Source organism: Idiotropiscis lumnitzeri, chromosome 9 (genome assembly GCF_059441095.1).
Source record: "Idiotropiscis lumnitzeri isolate Australia: NSW breed Sydney's pygmy pipehorse chromosome 9, RoL_Ilum_1.0, whole genome shotgun sequence".
In the NCBI taxonomy this organism is placed as follows: domain Eukaryota; kingdom Metazoa; phylum Chordata; class Actinopteri; order Syngnathiformes; family Syngnathidae; genus Idiotropiscis; species Idiotropiscis lumnitzeri.
The window spans coordinates 7,955,261-7,981,017 of NC_142399.1; the positions used below are offsets into that span (position 1 = coordinate 7,955,261).

Below are 25,757 nucleotides of genomic sequence, written 5' to 3' on the forward strand. Positions count from 1 at the left end.
GTATATATAGTCTAGATGTCTCTAACCCTCAAAGAGGATAAAGACTATAACTGTGAGTACTGACTGAATGCCTAAATGTGTCACTGCATCTATTTTGCCATCACAACTTCATTTCAATAATTATTATGCTCTAAAATTGAGGGAAACTATTAGGAGGGAAATAGCTTTTACAATGCATATAATTGTGAGTCAGGGCTCAGTAGTAGTTTGTGAACTTTATTGTGATGCAGTGGACACGACAAACTATTACAATACAGTTGTGATCTTTTTAGTTAGGGTACTCCTACTTCACTTCTTTAATCCAAAATCTCCCAATAGATAACCATCTTAATATATAAAGTAGGACTTTCATTGTCATTCTGCATTACACCAAAATACAGTATTCATACAGCGAAAATAAATACATGACATCCGCAGGCGCAACTTCAAAAAATGTACAATTGTTTTGTGGATACAATATGCAAAAAGTATACTTCACAACACATAATGTCGCTGTCCTGTGACAAACGCGCACTCCCAATTATGTCATTATTTAAAATTTTTACATTAATGGCATGTCTGTAACGTGGGTACGCCATTAATGTAAAAATAAAAAAAAATTGAAAGATGGACAACCGTGTTTTTTTGATGGGAAAGCAACAATAAGCTTCCTCAACGTCATATCATGACGTTTCTGTGAAGAAAAGTGAAAACTATTACTTTAACCGTAATTAGCAGGCACAGATAAACGCACAGCAACACCGTTTCTTTCTTTCTTCCTTCTCTCCTTTTTTAATCAATTTTATGATTACTCTTGCAATTTGCGTTCAAGCTCCGAGAAAACCTTTGCGTTGACGTCGTCCACTTCATCTTCCACCTGCATGGGAAGAAAAGATCAGTACCGTTTAAAATAACACTTGTAATTCTATGATCCCTATATCGCGGATTTCACCTATAAATGTGTGTTCATTGTAGTGTACGCTGGTAAACAAAAGATAAAATAAAAGAATACAATAACATAACTATGCTCATAAGTCTGCTCGATTAATGCGAACAAATAGAAATAGAAAAGGTTAACGAACAGCATCCTCGTGATATAACTCAATAAGCGACAAATATTGGAACACAACAGTCACCTGTTCCACCGCTTTAACCTCTGGAATGTAGAACTGCATCATGTTTTGAATGCCGTTCTTGAGGGTCACCGTGGAGCTGGGGCATCCCGTGCAGGAGCCCACCAGTTTCAGCTGCACCGTGCCGTCCACGAAGCCCTTGAAGACCACGTCGCCACCGTCCTCCTGGACTGTCGGTCTGTGCGGATCAGAAGAGAAATAGAGACATATTACTCCTTTAATAGTTGTTGCATTAAGTATCAATTAAAATGTATTCATTTATTTATCGTACTATCCAGACGTACACTACCAGCAACCGATGTCTGTATCAGTGCATCCCAAATTGTGCTAGTTATAAAAAAATCCAATTTAAAAATGAGGCTTCCACATTTTTGCTTTTTAGTTTGTTAAAAAAAATTAAATCCATGAGCACAAATCTTTGCCCACCGCACATCAAAATGATTTAGTTTTTTCTGTGATGCCAGCACAGAGGTTTACTATTGACGGCATAGAGGAAATTTTACTGAAACAGCACAAATAAATGGAACATGTATTCTTATTTTAATATGAGAAATCAAATTCATTCATTCACCACTAGGTGACAGTGTTGCTCAACAGACATCTTCCCTCTCTGTTACGTGTCAGCAGTCCGCAAATGGTGACTAGTTTTACTTTTAGCGTCGTTTTATGGACTGTTTAACTTATCTTTAGACTTGTATAAGTGCAAAGATTATTTCAGTGTTGCTTATCATGTTAGTTTTTGTCTAACCTGCAATGAATTAACTCAACTTTCATTATTTTCAAAGCGGTGAAAATGCTTGAAAATGAACTAGAACTTGGAAGTTGGCAAATTCATTCTGTCCCCCTGCACGATCATACAGTTGGAATGTATATAATTTCCTCATCCCTCAGCACCTGATTCTGGTGTCAAGAAGCTCCTTAATCATCAACACCACTTCGTCGTCATCTTCAGAGACACCTAGATGTAACAAAAGTCCACATTTGAAGAAATTCTTCAGTTAGCTCCTCAGCTAATTGCTTGTAGTATACTCACTACTTTCTGCTTGCACGTCTCCTGTTGTGATGGGGTCGCCGCTCTCAAAGAATTTGGCCATGGCCTCCAGGGCATTGCGCTTGATGTCCGTCCACTCCAAGTCCTCGTCTACCTGGTGAAGTAAAAAAGTTCTTTAAGTTCTCAACACATTGGTGCCTTGAGTTATGGGTTTAATTGGTTCCATTAATGCATGGTCATGAGATAATTACTATTTCATTACAAACGTGGATGGAAAACTGATGCAATGCTTACTTTAGTCACGGTGATGAAGTCCGGGCCAAAGAATACACTTTTCACACCTTCAATTTCAAAAAGGTCCCTGTAGAAGATATGGATGTTGTTGTCATGTTACTGTTTGCTCAAACGTATCAATTAAGAAATGGCACAAGAGCAAGACTGTCAAGTTTTGTGAGTATGAAACAGTAAAAAAAAAAAAGATTAAAAAGAATGGAGACGTAATCCAAACCTGGCTAAAGACGAACATTCTGCCGAGCTCTGAGAGGGAAAATCCAGCGTCCCGCTTCCTAAAACCGGCTTATCTGGGAGAAACTTCAAACTTCTTGGGTTTGGGGTGTCTTGAGTCTGGATGGAAATATGTCGGACTAGGGAAAAAAAGCAAGAGGAGCGTCAAAGTTAAGTTTAAGGTGAGGAAAATGGCCGCTGGTAGTCAAGGGGGCGTGGGGGGTCATGCAATAGATTCTCACTTGGAACGTGTGTGGTTCTGGTTAAAGGTTCAGAAGGGACTCTCCCTCGAAAGTGGGTATGGTATGAAATCCCAGTCTTCTCTGGAACCCTTAAAGCAAATGAGAAATGCTCATTAATATACAAACCGTGTTGTTTGTTGTGCTACGTATTGTCAGTAGCGATCTTGATCAGTGCCAATGTAATTCAATCCTGAACGATTATAGTTACACACACAAAGAAGACACGGGCGTTATTACAATTACAAGCCAAAACAACTGTTAAGTATCCACGCAAAATGAAAACGAAACCTTTCAATTACAAAAGCAGATTCTGGCAGCAGGTCGAGCATGAGTTAGCTATGCTCGTTAGTGCAAGTAACGACACGTCTAACTTGACACATTTATCACGCCGGGCGCATAAAATGCCCACGAGATGACACATTGTAGTAGTATGTACTAGAAAGCTCAAACCGAATAAAAGTGGCATTTCTCGCCGTCCGAAGCAACGGGCACAAAGCCCATCTTGTGTGCGCCGCCATCTTAACTGTTTTGAAAAAATGACGACGGTGACGTCGGCGACGGCACCAAATCACATCATATTACCGTCGAAATAACTCGCTAACTACGGATTAACGCATATTAAAAAAAAAAAAAAAAATATTAACCAAATAACATTGTGCTATTTATGTTAATTGCAAAGATAACCTAATATTGACACGGATACGTTTGTACGTTTAACTGAAAATAAAAGCTTGTTTTTCTCGAGTACACTTTACAGGCTGGAACTTCAGAAAAGTAGCAGGCAATTTAATGAGTGTCTGGAGAAAAATTATACAAACTGAAACAAACGCTTGACAGGACTTTACATTTTCGCCTGGGCGTACATCAGCCAGGTGAAGTGGCTCACAATATTAAACGAATATTACTATAGTATACAATATTCATAATATCAGTGATGTTAGTAACTTGTTTACAATAAAGTGCTGAGTTTAAATTTTCATTTTGTGGTCTGCGAAATTCTTAAAAGGAAATTTTGATTTGTGTTTGAAATTGTCCCACTGAAAATGTCTCTAGACAAGACAATATAGATTGTTGCTATGCACAATGTGAATTTAAGACGTAAAAAAGTGATGAGCAATTCTTCATTCGAAATATTGTCATATTTTTATTGTTTAATAAAGAGCTTGCTTCAGGTCCCTGCGATTAACCTGAAAAAAAAAATGCTTCTCAAAATAATAAAGTCGCTCTTCAAATAAAGTCACTGATTATCAAAACTGCTCCATAAATAAGTCATTTTGAGGCTTGCCACATAACTATAATAATGTCCAATTGTTTCCACCTCTGAACGATTGTCCTGTATACCAATTGTTAATTATAAATTAAAAAAAAATAAGGATTAAAAGTGAAACATCCTCAACAAACAAGAAGAAACGCTAATCCATTTAGTGATTACCATGAACTGGGTGACTACCAAATGAACATTACACAAGATCATGACTATCTAAAACAAAGTTTAACAGTGACTGATTCCTCAAGAACAAACAGGTAGTCCAACCCATGTCCTGCATCACGTTTGTTCTGTCACAGGCGAGGTGTGGCAGACAGGGAGGGAACGAACATCGTGAAACACAAGGCAAGAGAACACACTGCAACATTTCAGACTTGATAAGAATCATGGAGGTATAAGATTGGCGGCGTGAAGACAGAAGGACAGAAAGGATCTTTCTTTTTTTTTTTTTCTTCCCTCACCAAGACATGTGGCTGTGGATTTTCTTCCCTTTGGCCCTCTCGCTGACATCCTTCATCGGAACGTGGGCTGTGTGAGTACACTTAAAATGTCGACTTCCTTTAGTTGATGATTCCAATTGTGATGCTTTTCACAACAACGGCAATTATTCACAGATATAACAGTCACATGACATACACTCTGTGCTTAAATGTGTTTAAAAAAACAAAAAAACAATTTGACTTGACTCATGGGAAAATTGGACCTATGCTGTTGTGAAACCCGCGACATAAATAAAGTTGTATTGTATTATATGAATAGACAAGACACAGGAGAAATGCTTTGCAAAAACCAAGAGCTAAAAAACAGTCTTAAAAGTAATCATGAATACAGTTCATTGGTTGATATATGATTAAAATGTAGTAAAGTGACGGAAATTGCCTCTGCTCCTCGAAAATAATAATGTGTCAGTGTAACACATTTTAATCACATTCCAAGGATTTTTTTCCCCCCCAAGTGTACAATTTCCGAAAAACTTTTTTTTAATCAAATATACACATACCGAGGGCGACATCTGATGTCCTGATCCAACTGCCGTCCTCCAAATGTATCAGACATTTTGCTTTGTCTCATTACAATATCAGCGAGAGACAAAGATGGGAACAAGGTGACCTTTTTTTTATCCTCAGACTAGAACAGAGTAGTAATCATGGACAATAAAATGTAAGCGCAAATAAATAATTTTCGAACAACTTGTATATTTTTGGTTGTATTTTTGCTTGCTTTGCTTTTATTTTGCTCAGTTTGACATTATTTTAAGTTTACAGCCTATTTTGTTGACCTGCATGTGTCAAACATTAAAATATGCGCAGTGTGTATTTATTGGTACAGTATTCAATTGTCTAGTTAATCTGCAGCTAAATCAAATTGATTGATCAATGATTTATGATAATTGATTAATTGTTTAGATATTATTCATCCATTATCTGAGCCTGGGTTGCTTAGATCTTTTTTTTTAAATTTTCTTCAGATTGCCCAAATCGTCGGAATGTCAGCTTCCATTCCGCAACAATTTTTGTTGTTGCCGCAATTCAGTCTTGTTTAATTGAATGCACTTGATTCAGTTGAACATTTTGTATTTCTTCGCTTCACTTTCTTTTATTTATCTGGATTTTGAATGTGTATTCATGCTTGTCCTTTTTTTTTTTTTTGCATCACTTTCTTGTCACTTCTTTTACTTTGAGTATAGTATATTCATGCTTGTGTCGTGCACTTCCAGATATGGCTTGGCCTACTCCAACCAACACGTGTGCTCGCTCACTGACTGGTGAGTTTGATTTTATCGCTTGCCAACACGAGCAGCGCAATTCTGCTAAGAATTCATTTGATTGTTCTTTCTCAGGTGGGGGGAGAACTTTTGCACTGTCAATCACACCACCGGCTGCTGTAAAGTTCCCACCATAAGGTAACAACAAGAACACTTCATCGTGTACTGTATTATTATAACAGAGCAGAATTTGAGGTCATGCAAATATCAAATATGCAGCACAAGCGGGACCTACGCCCCGGAGAATTCACTTTTCACAGCGATCATCAACGCTGGCTCCTTTCTGTGTGAGTTCACCCGCTCGAGACTTGTACAATACATCTGGAAAGAACTCACAGTGCTATACTTTGACAACATTTTATGTTACAGCCTGATCCCGAAATGGATTCAATGAATTTCCCCCACAAAACTCAACACCCCATAATGACAATGTAAAAAGAAGACTTTAAAAAATTGACACTTAGAACCAGATAAAAAGAAATCATCAAATGAAATACAATAGACCAGAAAAATCCAAAATTGGAGATTTTTGCGGGAGGGCTGGCTGACTCCAAAATAAAGTGCCATTTTTACTCCGATAAGTTAAGGATGAACCGAAAGAAAAATGAACTCAAAAGAAGAAGAGAGAAGAAAAGCAACGCACGACGGGGATTTCCAGTCATCGACCATTGTTTTTGTGTTGTCATTATGGGAGTGTGGATTTCTATTATTATTATTATAAGTCCATTCCGATCTAAGGCTGTAACACGGCTAACTCCCCAAAATAAAACAACTGATTCGTTGTCCACGGAATTGGTATAACGTGACCACAAAATACTGGTTTTAATATCCTTCCCATAAACAACTTGGAAAGCCTGTTATATTGACGGAGCTCACTTTCGGTAGAACATGTTATACCAGATGTGATTAAGGTTGGAAAAGCCACCTGGTCAAATGCCTTTAACGAATACTGAAATAATTACAATATCAACTCAATTTACTCAGATTATTGGTGCGCATCTTTCACATACTTTGCTGACACCACAAGTATTTTGCGTGGATTTTATACTGGACCTTTTTTATGCCGACAAATTAGCATTACATATAAAAAAAAGGATTTTGTGTGAATGTTATTATGTACTTATTTAGAGGCCACCAATTAGCATGTAATGCGGACATTATAATCTACTTTGTGCATGACCACATTTGAATTGTCCCTACAAATTAACATATTATGTGTGCCCACATTACATATACCAAATTGTATTTTGTGGACACAAATTAGAATTTTCTCCAGGTTGTATTTAGTTAATAGTATAACTCTGTGTGAATCCCTATTTGGTGTGCATGTTACGCCTATTCTGTGGTCACTACCAAGTATTTTGTGGCCACATATTACTTGTTGGTGCTCACATTGGAGTATACCTAATTCATGGCCACAAATTAGTATTTTGTGTGCCCGTTATGCCTGGTTTGCAGCCACAAATTAGTATTTAGTGCACGTTATAAATATTTGGTTGTCTCAAATAAACGTCTTGTGGCCACAAATGAAATTTTGGTGCACACATTATGCCCATTTCATCGCCACAAGTACATATTTTCTTCCCCAATGTCACAACTGAGGCTCAGTACTTTCCAGACGCACCTTATAATAATAAAAAAGAAAAAAAGCAAACCCCAACAAAAAAATGTGTATTGATATGAGCATCTACTTTTGTAGTTTTCCTCTTCTGCATATTTCACCATGCCCACATCATGGAAAAAAATGCAAGTTGCGCCACCATGAGCAGATTTGCACTGGCCTTCGGTGTATTGGCCTCCGTGGGATCTTTCGCCGCCGGAAACTGCAATGTGAGTTCTAGAAAATTATTGAAAGAAGCCAAAAGAAATGCATTAATCGCGTCTCTGTGGTTCTCATACACGTTCAAACATTGTGTCATTCCCGAACAATGTACCCAGGCTTGTTTTACGCAGTATAAGTGCATAGTCGACGGACAGGTAATACGGTGCACTGCAAATGGTATAATCCTCGCTCTTCTACAGGTAGGAGGAGGGTGTTCCCCCGAGTGACTGACAATGCGCTTTTTTCAATTTACTGTATTGCTTCTGCTAAGAATTGCTTCCATCATAGTTGCTGATTGACTATGATGACAAACTGTGGAACTACTCGTGACAATACCGGTTATTCATGCCACGCTTAGTAATAACCTCTTCATGTAAAAATGCCATACTAATACCAACTAAGTCATCGCAGTGACAGGCGTAGCCTTTGTTACCTGTTCCTTCAGTAGGGAAGTTGCAAGACTTAATCTATTTCTCAATACCACTACTATAGAAATTATAGAAATCATCAATAAATACTCGACACAACTTAATATAAGAAACAACTGTGTCAGAGTCACTCATTAATTAAATTACAATGTACATGGGATTCTAGTAGAGAGTCCCAGTGTTATGATATATTTTATTAATAATGTAATAACGTAGTAATAAGCACTATGTGTGTTTTTTTTTTTCCTGACCACCACCAGCCCGGTTACCTGACCCTGCTACACCATATGGGGGCCGGGGTGAGCTTCATGTGCATCTGCTGCTACACGGTCCTGCTTACTGCACTGACTGGTAGATGTTTGCTGACAGGATACGAGAACTTACTCTACCCACTTCGCATCATGTCCACGGTGCAACAGATCATCCTTACTCTCTGCTGTATCCTTTTTTTTTGCCCTTTGTTTGTATTAGTGAGTCTTAAAGTGTGGTATGACGGCTCCCTCTAGTGGGATGCTAAAGAATCACTGAATTCAATGTTCAAATTATGTAAACAATGTTAAATAGACTTAGAAGGAATTAAACCTAAGCCTCTCGTATTACGCGGCTATATTTTACTGATGGCCAGACGTTGAGCACTAATTATATTTTGTGGTGGTACTTGGTGTAAAAAATTGTTGAAGTTGTAGAAATTTGTGTAAACTATAATGCACGAGACTCTTTTAGTGGCGTTGGAACAGGATGTGTGAGGCTTGACCAACTGTGGTCAGAGATAGCGTCATCCTGTTGACAAAGTGGGCCCGGCCACAACAGTGGCATGTATTGTCACATTTCACCTACAATCATGTCACTGTAGTCTTTTTATAAGGCTGCATAATTGCTTTTCAAGCCAATTTTTTTTTCGTGCGTTCCCCCTTGAAATTGTGTTACCTCTTAACCCAAATCCCCCCCCCCAGATACTTTCTGCTTCGCTCACCACGACTACTACTACGTGCACCTGTCGGCCGTTTTTGAATGGATCCTTAGCGCCAACCTGGAGCTTTTTGAGCTCAGCTACATCGTGGAATTCAGCTTCTTCTCCTCCTACATGCTGTCCAATCTGTACACGCAACGCGAAGAGGAGAGGCCCTTCATGTTGGCCTGACGGACTTACAAGGGGGCTGCCCGGGTCCAGTTGGAGAACGGGTAGCCGGGACTTTTTATATGAGGATTTTCAGACGGCTGACTGTTGATGTCTGAGCGAACACAGAGAAGATGACTCGCCTTTAAGCCGTTGGACGTCAAAAAAATAAAAAATCCTGTAGCGCTGGATTTCTAGGACGTTGCTAACACCCTCCTTGGTGGATGTCGTCACCTTGTTCGTCAAGGTGTGGACAACAACCTGCATGACATCCATGTGCCGAAACCAAACACCCTTTGTAGTGTAAGTGAGTGTAGTGAAATTGTAAAACCTCATCCATTCAATATGAAATGTACAGTGGTGCCTTGGGAGTGACCCGTTACGCAATTTTCAAGATTCAAGCTTTCCGGTTCTACACTTTGGCTTGCGGCCCAAAATTTTAGATGAACAATTAAGAAAAAAAAGGATCAGGCTGTTTACCGCCACTGCCAGCCGTCTGATGATAGTGCTAATAATCCGATGCAAAAAGTTACCTTCCATTTTTTTTAAGTAGATCAAGCACACCATTTTGTGTCATGCTGGGTCTACTTAAAACATTAAGTTTGTGACACTTATGTGTTGGGCAATCATTGTTCACTGATTTCATGTCAAAAAGATGTTGCCATGGCCAAGTGTTGCGCAATCACTATGATTAGACAGGAAATGCAACAATTGATTAATCAATTAATTGCTGACAATTAAATTGTCACTCATTTTTTTGTAAAGTGTTTTTAAGAAGGAAATGCCAAATTATCTGATTTGAATGTTTACTGGTTTTGAATTGTGAACTGTTGATCAGGACAAAAGAAGACATTTTAGGTTGACAGACAATCATCGGTTACAGCGCCAACACTACACTATGAACAACAGCCTGCACGTCAGTCAAACAATGTGTAATTATGCAACTTAATTAGGGCTGTCAAAATTATCGCACAACAGGCGGAAATTAATTTTTGTTATTAACTGAGCCAAAATATTTGACGCATTTAACGCATGCGCAGAAGGACCCCGCCCTTGCAACCCCATAATCCCACTCAGAAGTGCAGTGAGCACGAGAGCGGACAATGTCTCGGTGATGTCGGACAATGCGATATCGAGATTGTCAAAGCTGCGTGATGCCCAACGCTCACGAATCAGCGGCATCAACAGGTCACACTAACCAGCGCAGAACTAGTTAAAAAAAAAAAGCGCCTACGTCAAACTGTCACCTGTACTCCAGGAAGTATTTGCGGCTACTTGAATACTATGCGCTAAGATTCTATTTGTTATTTTTTATTTTTTTTGCTATTCTCTAAAATAGCCTGCGCTGCAGCATCATGGACTTTTTTGGTACTATAGTCTGTTCACAATAAGTAAACAACCGCTAAGCGTGCTAATGATAATAAATACAGAGTCGGGAAAGACCCAAAATGAGTGCTTCAATGAACACTCGACTTTTGACAGAAGTTTAACTACAACCGCGTTAGGGAGGAGAGCCAACAGCTATGAACATAAATGTTGTATTTCAATCAATACGTACCTAGATATAAAATAATATGACGGCTACATTAGCAATTTATCAGACGAACTCGGACCGGAATACAGAAACGGCTGACGTCAACATGACAAAGAGTTTCTAATCTCAAACGTATATCAAATATTTACTTATCTCATCAATAATATTTGCACTATTTAATTATTAATCATTTGACAACCCTAAACTTATTCCAACACCAGATTTGGAAGATCTTCAGCTCAAATAAGCGTATATTTCACACTAAGAGTTACTGTTATGAACACGGACGGAAGTTTCAGACATGCTATCAGAACTCCACTGACAGTCTTCCTTTAAATAAGGTTGACCTCTGCAAGGAAATGTCAGTCAAACTCACGGCTTTAACGTTTATGAAACAACAAGACAATGCAGCAGGTCTTCATTTTGTCTTAAAGCGAGAGCACCACACACGGGCATGCAAGCAAGCGGACACAAGCACCCACTACAGTATTTTTTTTCTTTATCAGAACTTTATGGCACAACAACCAAGTCCAGAGGTACTCTTCCCTCAAACAAGTCACCTAGCAGATCATGAACACATAAACATTGGTGTTGTGCAAGACACGCTCTCAGAATTCTGCAGAGTCTTTCTTTTAAAGTTAGAACAGATGAACAACTCAAGGAAACACAATTGCAGTTGTCAAAATGGCAGTTTTGGATTCACCGCAAAATTCAGATACATTTAAAGGACACGTCCAGTCATAATCAACATTTGTCTCAAAAATTAACTCACCTAATATCCGTTCTTCTAACACCAACCAAACATCCAGCATCAGCTTGTGGAATTTTTTGTAAAATTCTTTTCTAAAATCGATCATTTCGTCAATGTTAATATAAGGACACAAAAACATATTTGAAAATGCTTCTGTTGTTTACAGTTTCATAATGTAGTCCTAAATTTTTAGAAGAAAAATAATTTTATGAAGCCTGCCGGAACTTAACAGGAAGTGAACAATGCGGAAGGCGGCACGTTTGAATTGGTTTAAAAATCATCTTTTAAAAACGAAGGACCAAAATATGAAACCGAACGACAGAAACATTTTGAAATAGGCGTCCGTGAGTTAATATGGACAAAGCGATCGATATTTTTTCTCCCTAAAACTTGTTGCTCGTATACTGCGACAACAGATGGGCTCCGTCTAATACGCTTGTCGTTTCGCATCTGAGAAACCACTTCTTTTTTTTTTAAATTCTCTTCGTAACACGTTATCATCACACGGGTAACCTCGAGTAAAGCCACTTACTATGTTTATCTTCGATATACACAAAGACTCAGGTCATTTATTTATTTCTATATTTATGAAAACTACTGGAAACTAACATGCTGGTATCGTCTAGTTCCTGGCGGTGCTATTGTCGCTACGAGACAATGTTGAAAAGTAGGCATTTGAATATTGTAAAGCCAGTATAGTATCAACAGAGAACTATAAAAGTCTCTCATATTTAGCAAATAGCATTATTAGTTTAAAGTGCAGCTCACCCGAAAGACTCGTGAAGTCTGCTTGAAGTGTGCTGGTTGACGCAGATAACCAAAATGCTTCACGCTGATTAAGTTAGTGGGAGAGAGCAAATGAAAGAAACACAATATTTTGTATTTGACAGAAATGCACATCAATTGCATACCAAATGTTTTCACGTAAGATACAAATTTAGAGTTTTCTCATTATGTTTACATCTTCTTTTAATCGTCTTTTTCAGTGTTGCCTTAATGTTGGGTTGTTAAACTCTTTCGGCTTTGGCTATTGGAACAGACGGATATAACAATACTCACAGGCATTTATGCTTTATCCTTGGCAAAGAATGAATAACAACTGTGGCTTACTGAGGAGTTAAAGACTAATGTCTATCGAACTGAAGCAAAAATAAATTCTTTACATTTTATTTAATGATGTCATTACTCTGTTTTATAAAATAAAACATTACAGGGTGCTATTTTTCACACATTACTAACGTTTTGTTGTTTTCGGGAGGCTGGGATGAATTAAGCTCATTTCTGTTCATTTTAATGGACAAAAATGCGTTGAGAAATTGTTACAAGCCTGGAAGAAATTTATCTCTAAACTGTAGCAAGGCACCACATCATATAACAGCAGAAATGAACTTCACTGGGCATTTAATTATATGCTTCTTATCAGAAGCTCATCTGTGCATACAAACAACACTCATTGCAGCTCTGCCTACCTTTTAAGTTTTAACAGCATTCTGCAAAGCCATGGATGACAGAATTTTAGACTGAGTAGTCTTCTCTCACTTGAAAGTGGCTCTGAATTACATTCACGAAAACACACCGCATCGTTTATGAGATTGTTACAAAAAGCTGCAGAATAAAAAATGGTGAGGAAATTTTTATAACGATTAAATCAATGATAATGTGAAAGCATTTCTGAGATGCGTGCTGATACTACAAAGACAACACAGGGCAGCGGGTGGTTTTAATGCAAAGCATTTAACCTTTACTTGAAAGAAGGTAATATACATCCTGGGGGAACAAAGATACACTATGTAAAGGGGGGGAAAAAAAGATCATTCAACAATGTATATTATCTTTTTAAGTTGCATCAATAGAGAGGGACAGCAAGTGTCATTATCTACAATTTGTTAGCAAGAGAACAGTGAAAAGCACACACAAAACAAGTTGGGTCAGTATCTTTACTGTATGGTACACTGTAAAAAATGTCATCTAAGAATGCAGTAGTCCACATTTTCATCCAAAAAAAAAAAAATCATTTGACCTCAACTGCAAGGCATACATTATAAATAAATGTAAAGAGGGCAATAAAGAAGAAACAAAGAACAAAAATACTACAAGCAATAATCCACAATTCCAGCATAGCTGAAACAATAAGTGGCCTTAAAAATCCAAACCACTGGGGAGCGTGGCCACGGTTTCTTTTTTTTTTTCCAGTTTTAATTTATTTTTTTAATAAACCAAGGTATTGTAGATTCTTCAAGAGGGTGTGTCAGCTCATTGTGTAACACTTGAAAGAATAAATCAAGTTAAAACTGCCTTTTCAACTATTTCAGGTGCTTACAGTTCCCCCTTGTTTTTAAACAAAAAAAAATTGCCCTGCTGCAAATCAGAATACACTGAAATTGAGCAGTGTGTTTGTCTGTCTGTTTTCAGTGAAATGGAACAACACTATAGTAGTTGACGCCAGATAAAAATGTTAACATGATGATTATGGTTCGGGCTTGCAATTGTTGTTAAAATCTAAACGCAGCCAGTTGGCATGGCGACGGTGACGGCCTTTCAAACGGAGTACATGTTCTTGGTAGTGGAGCCGCTCTTGCTGGACGTGTCGTCGTGCGACTGGTAGCCCAGCATGGCTTTGCTGGGGATGCTCAGAAGGTCCTTGTAAGTTTGCCTGCCAACGAAAGAAAACTGAAAAATAAGGCTGAGGCCCCCATCTTGTGCTCACTTTGTTTTCCAATTACTGTGTCCACCCCCCCCCCCCCAAAAAAAAGAGAGCACCTGACAGTGTTTGGTTTAGCACCAATGCAATTGTAATACATAAAATAAACATACAATTTATACTCTACACTAGTCAAGTGAGGACATTTTTTCATGCACATACTTCGTATCTCCTCTCATCTACTGTAGGCTAGCTAATAAAAAATATAAATATGATGGTCTTTTTCTGATATTATAAGAAAGTGGAAAGCACTTTGTTACAGCTCCAGCTGTTGTTAAATGCGCTAATAAATAAAGTTGTATTGTATTGTAAGGAATTTATTTTTTTAGGGGGGGGGGGTGCTTAAAATAATACTTTGTCGCCCCCTGGTGGCAACTTGGTGTTAATAGATTTAGTTCATTGATAGTGAAACTGTTTCGCCCTATTCTCTCTATTAGCCAGTGTAGTCTAAACATACCAATTGTGTAAAGTGCAAGGAAGCATATTTGTCAACTGATGACACCAAGGTTAGAGTTAACAAAAATAAACCAAATAAAACAAATATTGAAAATCAACTTTAAAAAAAACAACCGTGTCAAACCAATCTTGTTCAAGTGTAATAGATGCAAAGCGGGTAGCTCACCCTATCGTCATGATGGCGTCCCTGTTTTGGCAATTGCTGGTCCAGATGGCTATTTTGTCCGCTTTGTGTCTGACGTTGACCACGGCTCCGCACACGTCATCGCTCGCCTCGTCGAACGACTCGCCCACCAAACACAAAAGCTGTGGAAACACACACACTGTCATAAGCACACATGACGCAAACATCAGCACGTACAGTGGCGCCTTGACCACACTTTCAGACTCACTTGTGTAGATCATTAAGTTCAGCAAAATGGAGGAGGCAATAAAATGTAACAAGAAGTGTTTTTTTAATGTTGTTATACAATACAATCAGTACGATTTTCCCTATTAAAAACGTGTCTACAAAATGGAGCATGTTTGCATTATACTGCCCCCTGGTGGCCAAGGCACACACCAGACACTGCCACTGTATTGCTACGTGCACACTCACCGTCTCCATCCAGTAGCGATCGAGGTCGTTGTGCCGCTGGACTTTATTGAGGGTCATTAGCCATCGCCCACCTAGCTTGTTGCGGTCGTCTTCCCACATGGGCTTGATGCCATCCTGCAACGTTAACACATGTACAGGCGTGTCACCACAGCTTTCACCAGCAGCGGGTTTGCGAGCTTGTTGGGAGGAGGTACCTTGAATAAACAATAATCGCAGCCATAGACGAGCTTGCTGGGTTGCTGTATGTGGTTGTATAATCTGAAAGATACCAAACAAAAGACAGTGAGAAAAGATACTCTTTGATGGCACCCTCAGAGTGAAATTGACCAGGCGATGGCTTGCAGTAAAAAAAAAAAAAATTAAAAAAAATCTTTAAATGATTTTTTGTGTATTCTCTTAACTACAAGTCTCACTTCAGTGCTTAATACGGACCAATTAGAATGTTGTGTATGTTTGTGGTTGGCAGGATTGTCCCTCTTTGATCTAATCAGCAGGATAAATCTGACAAGACCAACTTGCTGGGATGAACGACAACAATGGCAGTGAGATGAGTAGCTCAGAGTAATACTCTTGGAAAAAGCAGTATGTTGACGCAATGCTAAAATATTATTGAGAACCGGTCGTATCCAGTTCATAACAGCCTCAAGAGGGAACAGACGCTCTTTGCTTTGGGAAATGTGTGTGAATTCTGCTTGGACAAGATATTTTTCCCGACTGGTATTCAGCTGTTGTTAGGTTTTGGCTGTTCAATGATTTATTTACAAATAGCACACATTGGAAGGCAATTATTTTGGAAACTGTGATCTAAGTGTGATCTACAACACCCAATAGGTTGTGTGGCGACATTGTTGAATGGTTACCACTGGTGGTGACTCAAAGCATGATGATCAAACCTTAGTCAAGCTAATTTACGGTGAACGCCTGACAGTTTTATTCCTCCCACATTTTTTAAACACAAAAATGTCAGAAAAACACTTTCCGTAAAAACACTGGTAATGTGTTTTAATAAAAATGTTACATTTTTAAATAAATCTGAAAGTTTATCGCAATACAGATTAATTTGTTTGTTGAAAAATGTATAAATTGGGGCGGCGTGGCTCAGTGGTTGTTTCCCCTCAAACTAGAGGTTGCGGGTTCGATTCCAGGCCATTGTGACCATGTCGAAATATCTTTGAGCAAGATACTGAAACCCCAGTTGTGATGTGACAGCAATGTGAAGCGCTTTTGAGTGCCTTTATAGGTGGAAAGGCGCTATACAGGTGAAAGCCCATTTACCTAGTGAGGGTGCAAGCGGATTATTTTCGAAAACAAACGTTTCAAAAAAATTAAACGCCTTATAGCATGGGAACACCACGCCGTGCAATTCCAGGGAGAACAGTGATGGAAATGTTGATTTGAGACCCCAAAAATAGAATACTCACGCCCAGAAGTCCTCCACTGTGTCAAACTTGGAAATGAGACGCAAGTTCTCCGTCCAGCTTTTGCTCTTGTCATTTTTGAAATACCACAAGGCCCATCTGTGACAAGGGAGGAAACAAAAACAAAACAGTCAGCTTTCACACGGTCATGGCAAATAACTTTTGAATGAATTAATGAAGGATCTAATGGGCGGACACGCTCTCGTTGTGTCAGTATGAGAATGGCCCCCACCTTCAACGTTGTGTTCCCAAGCCCCAGCAGCAGCTGATGAGAGGCAATAAACCGAGCGCAAGACGACAATGCTGCCAGAATGCATGCAAATGCCCGGCAGACGTGAAAAGTGCAGCCTTTGTTTATGGCCACTGAGGTGATTCTTTTCAGTTGTTTGGAGAGTGGGCGGGGCCAGCGGGGGCAACATGGGGCCATCGGCTGAACTCCGTGACTCCCTTTGCGGCATTCATCCCACCCACCGACACTGCCGCGCAGTCCGGGCAACACACTCACCCTGTGGCCGAGCCGTTAACGCTGGTAGGGTATACATACGTCTGTTTGTTTACATCCTGCAACAGTGGAGCAGGCGTTAAAGACGCTCATTGGCCACGGTAACAACAGAAGGCGGCACCGGCAAGCAGGAGAAGCCTGCATGAGCGGAATGCTCCAGAAGCCACTTAGCAAGAGAACCATCCACAAACAACAACAACCACAATACGCATGCATAGGCCCCCACGACTGCAGAAGTCAAGTATGGCACAAATTATTTTTTTTCTTGTTCATTCGCTGGCACCCATTTTGATTCATGTTTCAACGCCCACAGAATATTGTGAATACGAACTCACAAAAAGAAAGCGCAAACTTTTCTACCCCAAGAAAATGTTTTGTTTTTAGCTTTTTCCATTTTTTTAGTTATCAGCTGGGAAACACGGGTTGATTTCACCAAGAACAAATGTTTGACCAAAAAGCAGAGAGAATTTTTTTTTTAATAGAAATATGTCAAATTTAGCAGTGACACCTCAAACTTTAAAACAAAAAAAAACAAGACTGAGAAAGCACTTCGAGGGAACAATAATTTACAATTATTTTTTTCAATGACAGGCAGAAAAAATTTTTTGCAGCGCGGTACAAAGATCGATGATGGCTGATCACTTTAAGTGGATAAAACAAAGCATTTAACTTTAAATATTAAAAACGGGTGGGCTGGCGTTGGTGAATTCTGGGTGGCCCGCTATGAATGTAGAACCCCGTCTCATTCATTTTTGACTAGCTTCTTTGTTTGTATTTTCCATCAGTCCCAATTGCCCAGTGGCAAAATTCTGCCTCTCACAGGTTAGTCTTTTAAATAACACGATATTAAAAATCAATAAGCGTGCAACCCGCTTTTGATAATGCTATACCAAAAAAATGTGCGCCTAATAACCTGCTGAGTTTCTTGGAAAGCAAACAGACTTGCGTCTTTATCCTCCTTCGCGACGTTCTGCCACATAAAACGCTTATATTTTATATCTAGTGGAGACAAGCTTTATGACAAGGGATGCTATTCACAAGCACAATCTCATGCTGCTTTCATTCTCACCTGTTTTGCAAGGGGTGTTTGATGTACTGTTCCTGGTTTGCGACTTGGCTGTCGGGTTGCGGCTCTTCAGTTTCGGGTGCCTTCTGCAAGGAGGCAAAACACATTGGCGAATTACATGGAGAGTGTACTATTCACTACTTTGTAGTGAAATAGAGTAAAACCTCATCCTCTCACCACATTTTTAGTGGAACAAGTAAAACTATTAGCAAAAAATGCACCCATTTTATAACTCTGATAAAGAGAAACGTTTTAGATTTCAAGTATTTGTAGCAACATAGAAAAATGGCACATGTTGGCATCATGCCCTGCAGTGTAACTAGAAAGGGTTCACTTTATGGAGCATTAGGTGTAGACTAGCGGACCTGACTTCACCACAATGCCCTTTAGAAGTTGATATCAGTAGCAGTGTTCGTTTTCTTGATCAATAGCAACAAACAAAATTTGTGATAGTTTGGGAGAGTGGGGAAATGAGTAATATTTTAATTAAAATGCCAATGATTTCAACACAACTGGTGAAGATGCGTTCACTTGCCTTGTGTTACTTATCTAATTCAATGCATTCCAAGCATTAAAGTGAATGTGTGACTTTTAAGACCACTAAGTAGTCGAAATGAGGAATAGAAACTGAGTGCCCGAAAACAAAACCTACACAGGATAGCAGCCTAGTATTAACTTATTCGCAACTGATTCAAAACGATCCACAACACTGTCGACTCCACAACAGCTAATTAAAGAAAAATCGTTAGTAAAAGCACGACTGTTAAGGTTGCCGCAATGTTCTTTGTCGTTCATGATGTATTAAGTTAGCCTCCGGTGCTAGCTTTTACGGCTAGCCTAGCTCCAAGCTTACATATACACACACGTGTCACAATTTAATTAACGATTCAAGATGACGTTCATTTTAAGATAATACATGTTGCCACGAATACGGATAACTAATATCATTTAGGACTAATTATCATTTAAATGAATTTATTTCATTCCAACAAGTCATTGAATGGAGTTTGAATGATGCGACGCTAAGGCAGCCAAGCCTCCCTCGCAGCCGACAAAGTGAGCCACTGACTGGATGCTAAATGCTGCTAACAGCTACCCACGCTAAAATACGCCGCTTGCGAACGACTTCTTTGAAAATACTTGATGCCGTCTCAACGGTGTGTTCCTAAAGTACAAAGTAGAGCTAGCGAGGATGAGGTCATTTTTTTTGGTAGCGTAAACCGGTGGATTTTCTCAGTTAGCGATTGCTCCACTTACCGGTTCCGATGTCGCCATCTTGACAGTAGAAATTATCTGCCCGTTAAGCCCGCTGCGTCACATCGTAGCCACTTGAGTACGGAAGCCGGTAGCACTCAAACTTAGCAGACTATCAGATCACTACAGCAGTAAAATAAATTACCACCCACTTGCAATATTGGCGAATAAGTTATCACATGTAGGAAATTGTTGATCAAATGTCACATGTAGGCAATTGTCCACGTCAAATAATACATATATAAATGACAAATATATATATGTATATATATATATATACATATATATATATGTATATATATATATATATGTATATATAAACAATTTTCTATTTTTGTATTAACATTATGTATGAAATCAATTACACACAATTTGTCTCATTTTAATTCTCGATTTTGTTTTTATCTATAATGTATATCTATGTATGTTTATTTACATCTCTTTAAAGGTTAAAGTAAATCTCAACATTGGTTCTGGAGTCACACTGCAGCAAATTAAGTGAGTGACTCATCCTTGCACTTGAAAAAAACTAAGTCTAAATTCCACAGCAGTGAGTCAAACGTTAATGTTGTACATCAAAGACCGCATTGTGTTGTGGGAATAAACATTACAAGTTTAACTATACAACAGCACCTTTCAAAATGAAATAAAAGAGCCTCTGCTATACAGTAGCCTATAAATGTGACAAACCATAAACAGAATAGTATGATTGAGTCCAAAATATAAATATGACTTTATTTCACAATCCCAAAAGAGATCAGACATCCATAAAAGAAATGCAAAATTTAGTCTCTTCTCAAGTCTAAAATGGGTATAATTTTTTTTGCCACATACAGTAATTCTGTTGCAAAATAAGCAAGAGCATCCATCGTCTACACACAGTACAGTAGAAACAATATAGTTCACATACATATTTACACAGCATTTTAACTGGTAAAAAGTTTTTTTCCCCTAAGTTTTTCAATGCTGGTTATAGCTTGTGGTTGATGGGGGGAAAAAAAAACAATCTGTCATTTTCTAATACAATTAATCAAAATGTGTCGTTGTTTTTAATGGAGTTTTCTGTAAATCAACTGATTCCAAACATGCTTACATTCATTTCATTGTGTGTTTGTTGTTCCGGAAGACATTGGAACTGCATTATGATTTGCATTCAACTTTAAAAATACACTCCAATACATTTGTTTTCCATTTTAAAAAGAGCACCATCCGAAATAAGTACAAAACCAGGTTGAGTCAGTGAACTAACTTGTCCCATTAGCACCAAGAAGAAATTACGTCACAAGTTGCGTGACATTTGTGCAGCTATTTTTTTTAAGAGTCCTTAAAACAACATTTGATATTTTATAATGAAATAAAATCACCTTATATAGACTCCGTCAGATGCTGTGAAGGAAGTATGAAATTGTCTAAAACTGCTTACATGAATGATGGTGTAAAAAAAGCTGAAGTAAAAAGTACTCATTCCCAGTCAAACAGTAAAAAAAAAATCGATTCAGATGGTGGAAATTGGTATGTTTGCACCTCGCTTTACATTCTTATGCAAATACAGTACAAACTGGCAATAGGTTGGCATATGTGACAAACAGGTTTTAACAAGCACCAATAAAATGTACAGCGAGTCGGAAAAAGTTCCAAAATCCTATCATCCCAACTCCGATAATTCCAATTTTCCAAGAAAGTGAACATACATAAAATAAGTGCCACTCATGATAAGCACTTAGTTGTTGACTTAAATCATAATTGCTCTTAATGCTAAGTGTTTAAAACAATGCAAGAACACTGTAAATTAAAACTGTAAAATATATACTGTAGATATATATATATATAAAAATCCCTATCTGTACAAACATAATTAGAACTAACATTTGGGACAATTGTTCAAGTGAGGCTTGAGAGAAAATGAAAAAAAAAAAAGTGCTTCTTAGCAACCTTCCAGACAACAAATCATTTCTTTCATTAGCAACAGAAACCAAGAGAGCAGATGTGTGAAGCCATTATGCTACATGAGATCCTCTGTAGTAAAATAAATGTACGATATAGATTGTGTACAATGACAATGGCACTGAACGAGAAACTAAAGTAAGGTACCACTGTCATTCTTATTCCGATCATAAAACTCTTGCAGTAAACAGGCTTAACACCGGGAATTAAATAGAAATGATCAGAAATAAATAATCACGTTTTTTTTTTTTGTTCTTTCTCGTGTGTATACATGTTTACTGTATATACCGGGTATATAAAACCAGTTAAAAAAAAAAAAAACATATTTAAAATGCTTCAAAGCACCATCTCTTGTATAAACAAAACTCACAGTAAAAACAACGGGAAAAAAAAAGCCCCCAAATATTTTGGTCTTCCCTGCCGAGGAAGACGAGGGAGCGCAAAGGCGAGCTGTTTGAGTATTTATTCCATCTCCTACAACGTCTATCTTCCTAGTGAAGTTTTTCGCTACCAGCAAACTAGTAAGTCTCTTCAATCTTGTCAATTCAGCGCACTAGTGGAACAACTCTCTAACTAGTAACGTTTTTTTTCACGCAACTGCCTAGTAGGACAACTCTGGTATGCTAGTTGGACACCGACACAGTCCTAGCCTGGCAAATATGACACACAATTCTAGTAGCTAACATGAAGAGCGTTACTAGTAGCTGGTAGTTCACAGATGTCAACTACTTTGCAGTTTTTCATCACTAGTAACATCTCGTTGTCCTACTCTTATGCCAGAGTTGTCCTATCATGTTAAAGGACTTTGACCTTAATATTAAGCATTGTGAATAAATACTCAAGTGGCTTTCTAAAGACAGATATCAGAAGAGCATGATTAAAATCAGGTAGAAAAAAAACAAGAGAAGCAGTCTCAAGTTGATTGAGGTAAGGCATAAATAAGCACAGTGTGTGTGTGTGTGTGTTGACTAAGTCCAGCTGTTGTAAGGACCCGTCACCTGTGTGAGGGCGTAAGGGGACACGGTGATGACTCCGTCCCTCGGTAGCGTCCACGTTTGCCGCGTGGGGACATCTCTGGCCTTCCACGCGTCCTGCCCGTCCAATCCCGCCCCCTCTTCCATCTCCCTTCCTCGCCCACTCCCGCCCTCCTCCATCCTCAGTCTCTCCTCCTCCTCTTCCTCCTCCCTCTCCCGTTCCCTCTTGGCCATCTTGGCGTCCCACATGGCCATCCCGTGGCCCGGCTCGTTGAGGGACTTGTGCTGGTAGAAGACCAGGGAGATGCGCGTGGGGTGACGACGGTCGGGTTTGAGGATGGGCGTGGTGGCGTGCAGCTCCCGCCGCGCGCACTCGATGAGGATGGAGCCGTGCGACGGCGCCACCGCCACGCCGCCGATGTCGTGGTCCAGGAAGTTGTGCTCGCTGTCCGACCACACCTCCTCCTGCTTCACATCCTCCTCAAAGCCGTGGAGTCCGTTCAGCCTGCTGTAGAGGCCCTCAGAGGTAGGTCGAGGGGAGAAGGAGGAGGACGGAGGGGCGCTCCCACTGGTCGAGGGTCTCCGCGGGGGGGAGAGCGCCTCGCCGGGCTCACGTTTAAAAGTACAGGGGAAGCCGCCGGGGTAACCGTTCACCGCGTCGTTGGTGGGCTGATACGGCGGGACCGAGCAACTCGGTCCGAACGGGAAGCCGGGCGCGTGGTGGTTGGGGGACACGAGCTCCCTCTGTTGGTGGGAGTTGCTGGTGCTTTGACTGTAAGTGCTGGCCTGGCACCGGTCAACACTGGCGGGGCGAGGCAATACTTTGTTGTAAAGGGCATGTTGCTCTGTTTTGAAAGCACAAAGAGATGGATTAAAGACCCTGTAGTAAGTCATTTTCACAATTTGCTTCTTGAACCAACAAACCCCGGATTCATTCGAGAGCATAGTCTCCGGGCTCAAAACAGCCCTCTGTATAGTACCTGTGAAAATACTTTTCAGTTTCAGAATTTGCCGCTATTGGCCGTAAATCGGCACAGCACCTTTGAACAGACAGACTGGTCACGTGTTTGCCCTGCGCTTGCGCTCTTGTCATTGTGGAACAGATGTACAGTAGACTAGACCAGGCTAAAAAGCTTAAAAGCCAGTCATGTTGGTTGGCACGACTTCACATCATCGACCTCCGCTCAAGAAAACAGCATAGACCATTTTGCAGCAAACGCAAAAAAAAAAAAATAGCCAAGCTTAGCCAGCATGTTTCCATGGCCTGGCCAGGACCAGCTGGAGCCTTGCTGGTGGTTCAGTTGTTAGGTTGGGTTGCCCAGTGAATGAAGGTTCAGATGTTTGAATATTGGCTGTTTTTGCTGCTGGACATGCCAGTGACACCAGCAAGACCAGCATGATGCAGTTGCTACTGGTAAGACCAGCACGAAAACACAAAACCATGCTGGTTCATGCTGCTTTTTTTTTTTTTAGCAGGGAGGTATTGGAAAACATGGACATTAGCTTAGCATCCTTGTTGGCATGCAAATCAAAATGAGTGCCGTAGCTCCCGATTCTTTTTACTCAGGCACTGGTACTGTACATGGGACTTGAAAATGTACATTTTTGTACAGTAACTACAATCTCACACAACAGAGATAGTTGGGACAATTAATCATTGTGTTCGCCAGCCCGCGAGCTAATGAGCTAGCAAGCTAACAAGCTAGCGATTGACAGGTGAAGGTTGGCTTCAGCACCCACGTCCATGCAGTCCTAAACCTGAAAGGTAGGCACTATAATTTAGGACTTAATTTTTTTCAATTCTCCTTTTTTAATTCATCACAATTTGGCAAACTCTTAAACAAAAAAAATATCTTTTCTGTGTTTCTGTTTAGGGTCAAATTAATTTGACATAAATATATGTCGTTGTCAATTACTCTTCCTCTCTCTGCGTCACCTCCTGTCTCTCCTTGTTCTGTCCCTGCTTCTTGTGTCTGTATTCCTTTTGTCTCTCCTTCCTCATACAGTCCTGGACTGACTGTGGCTGACTCCTGGTCGATCCTCTCTTGACTGACTAGGACCTGCCTCATTTTCATCAGGAATTGCCTGCAGGCCAGGAGGATAATGTTAACATCTGAAATCTTATTATTAAAGTAACATCATGCATAAATAACAACAACAAAAAAACTATTCACCACCTGTCATGTTTCTATTTTACATTCAGAGTAAGATGTTACATTTTATGAAGTGAATGGCAAACGGCATGGAAAAAAGTGAGTCAGCGTCACGTTTATTAGTTGTACATTTGTAAATAAATAAATTCCTTTTCTCAGTCTTGTTTTTGTTGTTTTACAGTTCAAAGCGTGACGAAAAGCAAAAAATATTTGCATCAAAGTCACTTGACATGTTTCTATTCACAAAAAGTGTGTTTTTTTTCATTGTCTGGTCAGAAATTGGTGTTTTTGGCAAGATTAACTCATCTGATAATTTCTAAAGAATAGAAAAAGATAGATTATTTTTGATCAAAGACCGTCTACTCTTTCTTTTGTTAGGTTTGGCGCTTATAGTGTCACAGAAGACAATATTTTATGGGTCTTAAAACATCAATCCAAACGTTCTGCAATTGCTGGCAGTAAATGAGGCAATATACTAGCCAGTTATAAAATTTTTAGAGGAGTATCACATATTCAGTTACATAAGAAAATGCCTGTACAGCTTTTAAAAGCGTTATAACAGCAACAATTTAATTTGTTTGCGTTTGACTAGCATCCCATTACGTAAGATCTTTGCGCTTCCACGATGTACATATTGAAAGCAAAATGTACAGTAATCTGAACGATGACTTACCACCTTTGGTGGGGGTTTCTCGCTTGACTTTAGCAGGAGTGAGCGGACTCAAGCCGAGCTTCTTCTCCAGCTTCTCAGCTTGAGCTTTCAAACGAGCTTCTTGCCTTATCTTGCGGGCTGATTTCACCGGCTCAGCTAGCAGACGCACCTGACAAGAAAAAGACAAAAATACGTTCAAATTCACATTCAATTCCATTACGGCCATTAGAGAATTCAGATGTTCAATATTTTGTTACCTCTCTTGGGAATGATGACAGAACCTGGAGGGCACCAGTTTGGATCTTGGCCCACTGTCCTTCAACACGACCAAACTCATCCCAGTCGGAGATCTTGTAGAGCGGAAGAACGTGGAGCTGCTCGTCTTCCGGTATATTACGAACCGCGCGGTTATCTTCCTTCGTTAAAGTGCAAACCTGAATGAAAAACATGAAGAAGAAACCAAGTGTCACCATGCAAAATAACGAGCTTTGGAAGTGGTCGGAGCA

At 39.5% G+C, this 25,757-nt stretch overlaps 4 protein-coding genes across 6 annotated transcripts in view; 1 reads left to right on the forward strand and 3 right to left on the reverse strand.

Moving 5' to 3' along the window:
• Positions 1 to 203: 203 nt before the first annotated feature.
• LOC148330091 (NFU1 iron-sulfur cluster scaffold homolog, mitochondrial) lies at positions 204 to 4,657 on the reverse strand. 2 transcript variants are annotated; one of them, XM_088304510.1, is made up of 8 exons: positions 4,578 to 4,657; positions 2,850 to 2,938; positions 2,612 to 2,747; positions 2,398 to 2,464; positions 2,146 to 2,257; positions 2,007 to 2,070; positions 1,116 to 1,290; positions 204 to 856 (listed from the first exon to the last, which is right to left on the reverse strand). In XM_088304510.1, exons 1-8 carry the CDS (start codon positions 4,631 to 4,633, stop codon positions 788 to 790), a joined length of 768 nt encoding a protein of 255 aa, XP_088160636.1. In that variant the 5' UTR covers positions 4,634 to 4,657; the 3' UTR covers positions 204 to 787. The 2 variants fall into 2 exon arrangements, with proteins under 2 accessions (XP_088160636.1, XP_088160635.1); XM_088304509.1 differs by lacking the exon at positions 4,578 to 4,657 and adding an exon at positions 3,300 to 3,429.
• LOC148330092 (transmembrane protein 150A) lies at positions 4,448 to 13,598 on the forward strand. The gene is made up of 7 exons (XM_088304511.1): positions 4,448 to 4,648; positions 5,834 to 5,881; positions 5,957 to 6,019; positions 6,101 to 6,168; positions 7,581 to 7,711; positions 8,392 to 8,569; positions 9,085 to 13,598. Exons 1-7 carry the CDS (start codon positions 4,584 to 4,586, stop codon positions 9,270 to 9,272), a joined length of 741 nt encoding a protein of 246 aa, XP_088160637.1. The 5' UTR covers positions 4,448 to 4,583; the 3' UTR covers positions 9,273 to 13,598.
• eif4e1c (eukaryotic translation initiation factor 4E family member 1c) lies at positions 13,249 to 19,632 on the reverse strand. The gene is made up of 7 exons (XM_088304512.1): positions 19,532 to 19,632; positions 18,278 to 18,360; positions 16,710 to 16,805; positions 15,483 to 15,546; positions 15,289 to 15,402; positions 14,857 to 14,996; positions 13,249 to 14,186 (listed from the first exon to the last, which is right to left on the reverse strand). Exons 1-7 carry the CDS (start codon positions 19,547 to 19,549, stop codon positions 14,072 to 14,074), a joined length of 630 nt encoding a protein of 209 aa, XP_088160638.1. The 5' UTR covers positions 19,550 to 19,632; the 3' UTR covers positions 13,249 to 14,071.
• Positions 19,633 to 20,232: 600 nt separating this feature from the next.
• tet1 (tet methylcytosine dioxygenase 1) overlaps positions 20,233 to 25,757 on the reverse strand; it is a 31,328-nt gene continuing 25,803 nt past the window's right edge. For both annotated transcript variants that reach the window (XM_088304954.1, XM_088304955.1), the window contains 3 exons: positions 25,509 to 25,685; positions 25,273 to 25,420; positions 20,233 to 23,291 (listed from right to left, as the gene is read on the reverse strand). In XM_088304954.1, coding sequence (XP_088161080.1) covers positions 22,441 to 23,291; positions 25,273 to 25,420; positions 25,509 to 25,685 — 1,176 coding nt within the window. In that variant the 3' untranslated portion in view covers positions 20,233 to 22,440. The remainder of the gene's footprint in view (positions 23,292 to 25,272; positions 25,421 to 25,508; positions 25,686 to 25,757) is intronic.